General features: G+C 34.5%; 1 protein-coding gene across 1 annotated transcript; it reads right to left on the bottom strand.

Moving 5' to 3' along the window:
• Positions 1-2,768: 2,768 nt before the first annotated feature.
• Positions 2,769-3,332, bottom strand: LOC140438611 (uncharacterized). Its single transcript, XM_072528271.1, has one exon. The coding sequence runs from the start codon at positions 3,330-3,332 to the stop codon at positions 2,769-2,771; it is 564 nt and encodes a 187-aa protein (XP_072384372.1).
• Between the last annotated feature and the right edge of the window lie 7,996 nt (positions 3,333-11,328).

An 11,328-nucleotide genomic window follows, 5' to 3' on the forward strand; every position in this document is an offset into this window, starting at 1 on the left:
TCGTGCTATTTTGACCACACGTCTCCCCCATTCTGCTTATGTGGTTATTTCATTATTTCATTCTTTTTTCTATTTAGTGTTAATTCAATTATATATATATATATATATATATATATATATATATATATATATATATATATATATATCTATATATATATTTATATCTTCTTATTCTTTCAGTACCCTGTCCGATTTTCGAACGTTGGCGATCATATTGGCAATAATAACTTTGTTTACGGCTGCTCTAAATGAAATTTTCTTATCTCACGCAAATACTGATGCCTCCATTTTAGAATATCGGGCCGTTCAATCATGCTTGACTTTACTCCTCGTTTGCAAAAAACAAAGTTCATTTCATGGCCAAATTGTTGTGCGTGGCATGTTTGCTAAATCTTATATCTTTTTTAACCAGTGGAAAAACTTTGTTCAATCTCGGCGGTAAATTTTTAAAGAAAAAACTATGCACGATGGCACGAAGCTGCGGACGAACTACTGTATCGTAAGTGAACTTTCTGCTGTTTACTCTACTTTTGGTACGTTTTCTATGGGCCTTAGTCCTCCTTCCGCAGTTTCTTTGCGTATTTTAGAAATAGTACTAAAACTTACTCCCGTCATAGCACTTACTTTATCGGTTAAACTTCTAATACTTTCACCACTTCTTAAATTTAGATGATAATTAAATACATTTAAAATAATTTGTTTTGCACGGATGTCCAAGATATTCCCTTGGCTTAATTTTTGAATTTCCATTTTCAATTAACATTTAACTATAAAGTCACAATAACTACTAAAGAACCGCAAAGAATTATTATCATTATGTAGTCAGAGAACGACATAAAATCGCTGACATACGCACACCGTATTATTTTAAGTTGCAATTAAATTAATTAAAGTAATTAGATATATGCAAAGCGGTCCGTTTAATTGCTTATCTTTAATAGGCGGCAAAATGCATGATTTAGCCAAGAAATATTTTCTACTGATTTCCATGATTAATGACATATGGTATTCTCACCGAAAAATAGATAAACTGTTACTATAATTAAAATAAAATTATCTTTTGTAAATACTATTTATTTAATTAAAATCATTTTCCCTACTTTTCATCTCTTGTTTCGAATGGGCACTTTTGGTCAATTACTTCAAAAATCATTAATTTTAATTCATGTCTGTAGGGGAAGCCGGGGCATAATGAGCACCCTAAGGACATTGGGTAATTTTGATCTTGTTCGTGGTAATATGGAAATTATTTTAGTTGTATATAGTTACATATTTATTATTTTTTATTACAAAATACAATTTTAACCTAAAACTCACTTAACAATAAAAAAAAATAATAAAAAATGTTAAGTTAACAAAAAACCATTATGCCCCGGGGCACAATGAGCACAGCATTTAAGAAAAGTTTTGCTTATTTCTGGCACTGTTCACAAATATATTTACACTCATCGTCATCGTCCTCTTCTCCAGCACAGGAGCAATGAGCCCATTTTTCGCATACACCACAACTTACCCACCCTTCAGTTGATTGCAAGTATGAGTATCCACAGTATAGACAATCTACATCGGAAACGTCACTTTCCGAGTCATCTTCAACAGTTTTTTGTTTTTTCACATTGGTTTTAGACCTTTTGGCTTTTTTTTTGTGTTTACGTTTTCTGTTTTGTTTTCTTTTTCATCCTCATCATTCTTAAACACTTTTCGTTTTTTAGATTCAGCGTTAGAATTTCTAGCCTCTTTAATTTGAGTTGACTCCATGAGCTCGTTCTTGTAGGGCGATTCTGTTCTTTAAATAAATAGCTGTCTTTCCCCGATTTCTTGTCTGCCTTTGTTTCTTTGTAGTCTTTGGAATGGGTAAAATTTGCTGTGGAGAAGCAAACACAAATTTAGTTGGCTTATCGTTTTGATAAGGTAAATCGTGAAAAGGCAATCTGTTTGACATCCCAGGCTGTGGGGAGTGCCTTATATTTTGGGAAGGTAAGTCTGAAGAAGGTGATCTGTTTGACGGTCCAGGTTGTGGAGAGTGCCTTATGCTTTGTGAAGGTGGCGTGTTCTGCCGAGGCTCCATAATTCCAGCATTTTGCGACTGTTCTATATTTGTAGTATCCGCTGCCACAAAATCAGCATCCACAAAAATATTTGGGTTAGGTGGCCATATCCCGGTAGCTTTAAAACCATTTATAGCTATTGACATTGTTCCCGCTCGAATAAACGCCTTTCCAAAAAGTTCAGTCACTTGGTAGTGAGTAACTACTCGACCTGGATTCAACCTTAACCAATTTTTTATTTCGTCAGCATAATAGACACTTAATGGTTTCATGAAGCTTACATCTAGTGGCTGGAGTTTATGGGTACAATGAGGTGGAAAACACAACAGAACTACACCATGCTGTCTTGCAAGGTCAATAAGTTTTAAATTTTTTGTGTGCGTAAAATGGCCATCTAACAATAACAACACAATATTTTCTTTTGAAGCTCTTGACCATGCTACGAATTTTTTAAATCATTTAATAAACAAATCACCTTGCATCCAGCCTGATACATTACACTCAGCCCAAGACCCTGGTGGTGCGCCATCTAACAGTTCCGGCTTCATTCGTTTCCTTGGAAAAATAAAAAGTGGAGGCATAAATGAACCATCTGCACCCATACATATTTCCACAGTAAGCATCTTCCCTCTCTCTGCGGACGACAAAGACCCAACTTGCATTTTTCCCTTTGGTTGCGATAATTTTATTGAGACTTTTGGCAACAGTGGTTATGCCAGTCTAATCAACATTAAATAATCGATCTGCCGTTATCTGGTATTTCTCAATAGTCGTAGTTAGAAGTTCAAAGAACCTATTTACTGAAATTTTGTTAAACCCCATAGCGCGTGCTGCAGAAGTTGCCTCTGGTTTTCTCAAAGATAGAACATCATGCCTTTTAAGGAAAGCAGACAACCAATCTTCTCCCGCCATTTTGGTGGTATGATTAAAGTTATGGGAAATTTCGTTTCGTTCTGCTAACTGATATGCAACTTTTCGAAGGTCTCTTGATGTAAGCCCAAAAAGGCGATTTTCCATATCTTGAATATAGCCAACCAACTCCAATTCCTGCTCTGGTGTAAATACCGGTTTGAAGAATCCCATGCCTTTTTTAACGGCACAAGGCATGTCTTGATTGGCTTGGTATTTACGTATGCGACGTTGTAAAGTAGCACGAGGAACAGCATAATTTGTAGCAGCAGTTTGACACGCCATGTTTCGATTTATAACAGCATCAATTGCTTGTGCCATTCCATTCTCTGTCCAAGATTGTCTGTTGGTCTGTTTTATATAATTACGCACCATATTTGCTTAACTGAAATAGAAACAAACGTTGGTTTAAGAGTGTATCTAACAGCTTGATAACGAGGGGCAATACGGACAGGGGCATTATGGGCACCCTATTATTGCTCATTTTGCCCCGCTCATTATGCCCCACGCTTCATATTTAACTATTTTTGCCTCCTTAAAAGAAACCACAACAATTCTTTTGATTTAAGTTACATTAATGTAATAACTAAACTCACCTTTTGATCGTAGAGCTGTAACAATTTTAAAAACTAATCACTGATTGCCGTAGTATACTAAACAATATCATACAAAATTATATCACGTGTACAAAGAGATATCTATTACAAATAACGACCGCAGCGAACGGTTGATTCGTCTAAACTGAGTTGCCTGTTGCCTGTTACGGGCACGCGCCTTTTACATTATGCTAGAGAGGTGTTGCCAAACTGCATTGGAAATTTTCTAAATTTAAGGAATTGTTCATCATGCCCCGGTGCTCATTATGCCCCGGCTTCCCTTATAAACGAAAATACAAATAATACAACCCTGAATCGCGCTTGTGTTCGTCATGGCATCGCTGCGCTTCTATCCTATCTCCGCAATGTTATTTTCTTAACGTGGAACGCTCTATAGAGTTAAACAAATTGTATATAGCAGAAAAAAAAACTTATTAAGGAAAATATAGACATTTGCGGAATATCTGAAACCCACTTGGAAGATCAACGACACTTGAAAGTCACTCATTATAAAGCTAAAATTAAAAAACTTGCACCATAAAAATAAAAAAATGCAGTATAATATAGATTATTTTTCTAAACCTCAGTTATTACATTTTATTTTAAATTTAACAATAAACATGTCACCATATCTGCACATATCACACGTATATATATTGTTTTAACCCTTAAACAGCATGGCAGTAAAAAAAGGACTTTGTTGTATAATTTATTATCTCAAAACATGATTTTTAACGAATTTGCATAAATATGAGGAATTTATATACAAGTTGGACCACTTTTAAACGATTCACATGAGACATATTCATTGGAAGATAATTTTTCGGAAAATCTCGGGATATATTAATCAGATAACAAGTTTTTAGCTGATTGTTTTTGCAATATCGAAGAGTTGGCCATGCTGAATAGAGATTGATCATTTTTATATTCAATAAGATCAGAAAAATAAATTTTTGTATTAAGACATAAACAGTTTTTTTCGTTTTACATGCAACAATTTTAACTTAGTTTATAATTTGACAATTATTTACATTTTTATTTAAACGGAATATGTCGTTGGCTGTGACAGCGGTATAAAAAATTTTTTTGACTTTCGCATACTTTTGCCTAAGCTATCTATACTTACTTATGTACGGAAGTCCTGCGGCTTCTTGCAGCATCCCGCAGGGATCAATAGAATGAGTCCCATCTCTTGCCATACTACTTATTCATAGGTAAATTCGACACACCTAGTTTGTTCGATAGACCTAAAGAAGATATAATTGTTAGGAATCAAATTGACTTCATTTTGCTCGACCAGAACTTTAAGAAGTATATAAAATCTACTAAAATATTCCCCGGAGCTGACATTCATAGCGATCACAATACAGTTACAATAGATTTTAGACCAAAAAGAGACCAAAAATCGGGACAGGGCCCATTTATGACCCTTCAGAGACCTCCTAAGATGGGTCCATTGTATGACGTTGAAGTAACTGGACTGCTCTAAAAATGAAAATAACAAAAATATAAAAATAAGATATACAAGATAGGACGAAAACATATAACAAATCCAAAAGAATATAAACGAATCAATACAATCATTAGAAAAAAGTGGAGAGAAGCTAAAGAAAACCGGATGTCAACAAAATACCTAGAAATGGAACAATTTACGGAAACATACGATACCTTCAATGTCCATAAAAATGTGAACGGAATGACAGGTGTACATAGAAAGAGACAAAAACAATATTAAGAAATAAATATAAACAAATAATTATAGATACAGAAGACAAACTGGAGAGATGGAAAGAATACATTGAGACACTTTGACGATGATAGGCCTTGTTGTCTACCATCCAAAGATTATCGAATTAATGAAAAAGGTCCAGAAATAAGCAAAGATGTTATTCATGCAGTAACAGCTCAGAAAAACACAAAAGCGGTCGGTCCAGATAATATCAATATCTAAGTACTTGAATTGATTGTAGACAACTAGACTTGCTAACAGCACTATTCAATAAGATATATGACACAGGTAAAATAACTATTAGACTGGCTGAAATCAACATTCGCCACATTACCAAAAAATCCAATTCCTCACAATGCGATGATAATCCAATATTAAGCTTGATTTCTCATGTCCTTGAAACTTGCCTCAGAATCGTCTATACACGAAATTACAAGAAGTGTGAGTTCTAGATGAAGATAAGTGACACTAAATTCAGATTTCTAAACGGATTGGGAAAACGAGAAGCTTTTTTGGGTTAAATGTATTAACATAACGATGCAGAGACATGAATGTAGATGTATATGCATGTTTTATTGATTATCGAAAAGCATTTGACTGCGTTAACCATCAAAAGATAATCAAAATTTTGAGAACAACTGGAATTGACGAACAAGACTTATCTTAGAACTATACTGGCACCAAACGGCAACAGTTGAAATAGAGCACACATTATCCGAAGTTATACGAATCTGACGAGGAGTGCGATAGGGTTATTACTATTATTTAATCTGTATTCGGAATCTATATTCAGAGAAGCATTAGACGAGGTCCAAGCTGGAATCAAGATTAACGGAATTAGCATAGACAACATCAGGTATACTGATAATACCGTTCTAATAGCAAGCGACGTACAAGAACTACAAAATATAATAAAGGCGGTAGTTCGTTATAGCGAAATGTTTGGTTTACATCTAAACATTTCCAAAAATAAAATCTTAGTATTTTTAAAGACACCAACGAATGTAAATTTATATCCATCCATCCATCCAATGGCACTACAGCCCAAATCGAGCCTTGGCCTCCTTCAACAGGCTTCTCCAATCATTTCGATTTACCGCTGTTCTTTTCCTTGAACGCGTTCCCAGGCAGTTCCTGGCATCCTCATCGACTTCGTCTTCCCATTTCTCATGCATGCGGATCACGTGTCCTGTCCACCGTAATCTCTGCAGTTTAGTGTATTGTGCTAGAGTTGGTTCGCTATATTGCTCGTATATTTCTTCATTATACCTAATTCGCCAGTTGTTGTTTTCACTTATTGGGCCCAGTACCCTACGTAATATTTTTCTTTCAAACACATCTAATGCATTGGCAGATTTCTGTGTCACCACCCATGTTTCACAACCATAACTTACTATGGGCCTGATTATTGTTTTATAGACCCGTAGTTTTGTTTTCCGGTGTACGTCTCGCGATTTGAATATGTGGCCTATCGCGAAATAGGCTTTATTTGCCAGTATAAGCCTTTTATTTATTTCCGGTTCTTCTTCATTGCTTGCGACCAGATCCATTCCTAGATATGTCAATCTATTCACATGTTCTATATCGTCAATAAAGTGTTGTTGCGCCGGTCTATTTGATCTGGTATGTATGAGTAGTTTTGTTTTATTTGTATTTATTGCTAGCCCTACTGCTTCTGCACTCTGTTTCAACTCAACGTAGGTTTCTTCCGCTGCATTCACTGTTCTGCTCATTATGTTTATATCATCTGCGTATGCTGGGTAGATATGTAATTGGGTAGATTTGTTTGTATGTTATTTCCGCTCACCGTCAACCGTCTAATTACATATTCAAGAACAAGATTAAAGAGCGTTGGGGCCAGTCCGTCGCCTTGTTTCAGTCCTTGCGTTATCGTAAACGCATCAGTGATCTGTCCCTGAATACATATCTGTGCTTCTGTTTCTGTCATTGTCATTTGCACTAGTCGTATTAATTTTGATGGTATGCCAAATTTTTCCAATATATTAGGTAGAATTGTTCTATCTATTGAATCATAGGCTTGTTTAAAATCTACAAAGAGATTGTAAACGTCCATGTCATATTCCCATGCTTTGGCCAGTATTTGTTTAACTATAAATAGTTGGTCAATGGTAGATCTATTTTGCCTAAACCCTGCTTAATATTCCCCGATGATTTTTTCCGTGAGAGGTTGTAGTCTTCGATTAATGATGTTTGTGAGTATTTTGTATCCCGAACAAAGTAAAGAGATGCCTCTATAATTCTTACACAACAGTTTGTCTCCTTTTTTATGAATAGGGCAGATTATACTTTTCTTCCATCGTTGGGGGATTTCTTCTTCTATCCATATCTCTCGTATTAGCTAGTACATCTGTTGTGTTAAATTCCTTCCTCCTTGCTTGAGTAGTTATGCCGGTATTTTATCTATTCCCGGTGCTTTATGGCTTTTTTGTATGTGGATTGCCGTTTGGACCTCCTAAATTTATATGCCAAGAGACAAATAATAGAACAGGTAACTTCCATAAAATATATGGGAGCAAACATCAACAACCAGTGTAACCCAAAAAAGAAATCCTATCAAGAATCGAACAAGCGAGGAAAACACTCATGAACCTTGTTACATTCAATAATTCTGTCGGTAATATAATTTTAGTTCATTCAATAATCTGTCCTTGATACTCCAGTGTGTCGGTTTATTAATTATTTTTATACAAAAATATTCTTTTAATACATATATTTATATAAAAAAGATGAAACTTATTAGTAATGAGTAATAATAAATAATAGATTGGAAATTTACAATTTTTGGAAATACGAATTTATCACTTAATAAATAATGAAAAAAAAAGCGTACAACTAATATAACATTTATTTAAACACTTAGGCAAAAGTATAAACTATTTTTTCTACAATCGATACATGAAAATAGGTAGTTGCGTTTTTATTCCGTTACGGTATTTTTATGAAAATTTGTTTATGGGGATTACAAGTTATCACAAACTTTTGGAACAAAGAAAATATTTTCGTGACATATATGCCACTTCTAGTTATACCAGAAGTGAAGAGCATCTTTGTTATTTTAAATGGAACACTCTGTATATTATTGCATTTTTAGATTAAGATTAAGAATAATACAGTAGACCCCCTCTATAACAAGAACTAAAATGTCAGATTAATTACCGCGTTATAAGCTGATCTCGTTATATCAGACAACAATAATACTGTGCATACATATAAAAATGTAGTTTTCTAAAACATTAACTTCTTCTAGTGAAGCCATTCGGAGCAATATAAGATACTAAATATTGTTTGAATGGCGTTTTAAAAAAAAAGTTGTTTACTTTTATTGTCAATGAAATACATTAAAATAAAAAAGAGTTGGTTACTTAACCTCAACCTGGGGGGCGTGAGAGAATTTCAGGGGAGGCGTGAGGGTACAAAGAAAAAAAAATAAAAATTAAAAAATATATATTTTGTTAAAAAATAAAATATTTTGTATTTCGTATTTTTATTTTTTTTAGAAATATGTCTGTATTTAAACGTGTATAAAATCGTTTTACTTAAACGCACAATCTGAGTTAAACACGACAGTCTTGTGTATAGCAACATCGTAGGAGCGCAAAGTATATTTACCAACACTGTATTGCAAGCACTCCTGGCTCCAGTTCAGTGACTCCGTCTCACGCGTCAGTCTCAGTCACAGCGTCTGTGTGCTGTTTGTAGCAATCAGTGTAGTCGTTATTTAATAACAGAGTGATTGTTTGTGAATTATTTAATAGTGTTGTGTAACAGCTTTGAAAATGGCTAAGTCACTTCCAAAGAAAAAATTGTATTTAGACGATTATATCAAGTATGGTTTTACCTTTATGGAGAAAAACGGCAGTCATTTACCTCAGTGTGTCAATTGCCATGCTGTTCTTAGTAATGATGCAATGCGCCCCGGACGTTTGGAACGGCATCTAATTACAAACAATTCTTCTTTGAAAGATAAAGGCAAAGAATTTTTTATTGCCAAAAAAAGCAGCCTAAAATGTATGAAACTTGACTCTACTGCAAATTTTCGTCTTGAAAATGAGAAAGCTGTAGAAGCATCATACAAAATAGCACTTTTGATAGTTAGAGACAAAAACCACATACTGTTGGTGAGTCACTAATTAAACCTTGTTTACTTACTCCTTGTAGTACCGTACTTAGTGAAGACAGTTGTAAGAAAGTAGAAAAAATTTCTCTCTCAAACGACACAGTAAAACGTAAAATTGATGACATGGCTCTGGATTTGAAAAATCAACTACTTATTGCAAAAATTAAAAGGTTCACCGTTTTTTTTCTTTGCAGTGTGACGAAACAACTGATATTTCTAAGCATGCACAGTTATAGTTTTACTGTCGATTTATTGACAGAAAATGGTTCCTGGAGGAAATATTGTTTTCAATATCTCTTGAAACAACAACTAAAGCCATTGACATATTTTCTGCTCTTGAAGATTTTTTAGTAATCAATGAACTTCCATGGGAAAAAGTAATTGGCATATGTACTGATGGGGCCCAAGCCATGATAGGATGTCGATTTGGATTTATGGAATTGGCAAAAAGAAGAACCCTAGGATAATTGGCTCTCACTGCATTATTCACAGACAAGCTTTAGCTAGTCAGACTTTACCTGAACCTCTCAACGTCACATTAAACTTGGCAATTAAAATAGTTAACCACATCAAATCCAGCGCATTAAACACTAGGCTCTTTCAGGCACTATGTCAAGAACTGAATAGTCATTAGGAAACCCTCCTGTTTCACACAGAAGTCCGGTGGTTATCCAAAGGAAATATGCTTGCAAGATTATTCAATTTAAAGTCAGAAGTTGAAATTTTGTTAATGATTTCAAAACAAGAAGATCTTCACAGAAGATTTACAGATGATAAAAATATCTGTTACTTGGCTTATTTGTCTAACTTTTTTGAGACACTTAATGTCCTGAATCTGAAGCTTCAAGGTCGTAAAAACCTCTTAAACACCAATGATACAATTAAGGTGTTTATAGAAAAAATATCGCTTTGACAACGCCGCCTTCACAGTTCCAAGCCAAACTTTTCCTCTTTTCCTAAACTGAACGACCTCCTCGATGATATTCAAACCCTTCCACTACATCTAGTTTCGGATTTGAAAGGCGTCATATCACGGCATTTGGAAGAACTAAAAAATTAAATTCGAAAGTACTTTCCAGATGTTAGCACGGAACACTGGGAATTTAAGTTGACAAGAGATCCTTTTCATATCGAAGTTGATATTCTTCAAGTTAATCTTCAAGAGCAGGCAATTGACCTAAAATGTAATCACAAGCAAAAGCAGATTTTGCAAACATGGACTTGGAAGAATTTTGGTTAACCTACTTTCCTGTTTACCAAGAAGTGGCTTTAGTATCTGCGAAGTTATTAGTCCAGTTTTCATCCACGTATCTTTGCGAATCTGGTTTTTCTGCATTGGCGTATATAAAATCAAAATTCCGTTCAAGGCTGGACGTTGAAAGTGACTTAAGATATGCTCTGACAGTTTCAACCGAATATCGAAAAACTTATCAAGAACAGACAATGCCAACCCTCTCATTGAAAGTGCAAAAACACTTATATAAGACTTTCAACTTTATATGCGTATTTGATTTTTTGATTATTTTTTTTTCTCAAATAAATAAACAATGTTAATTTTAATGAGACATCAAATAAACTTTCGTATTCATATATATCTGGATTTTTATTTTGCATCCCAGCTTTTTCTAACGTAGAGTTAGCATCGTCAGTTTCACATTTTTACTGTTCTAACTTGATCCAACCAATTATTGACTGGAGGGGGGGCGTGAGCTATCTTTAGTGTTCAAAGGGGGCGCCAGTGCTAAAAGGTTGAGAACCGCTGATATACGTTAAAACAAAAAATCTGTACTTTCATTTTTTCCAACTATATAATGTATAGATAAAGCGTATTTTCAAGGATAACATAAACTATTGTTTCTGCAATTGGAAGAAGTCGGTCATTTTTGGCTGCATCATATTCTCTAAAGA

The sequence above is a fragment of the Diabrotica undecimpunctata genome, chromosome 4, assembly GCF_040954645.1.
Source record: "Diabrotica undecimpunctata isolate CICGRU chromosome 4, icDiaUnde3, whole genome shotgun sequence".
Classification (NCBI taxonomy): domain Eukaryota; kingdom Metazoa; phylum Arthropoda; class Insecta; order Coleoptera; family Chrysomelidae; genus Diabrotica; species Diabrotica undecimpunctata.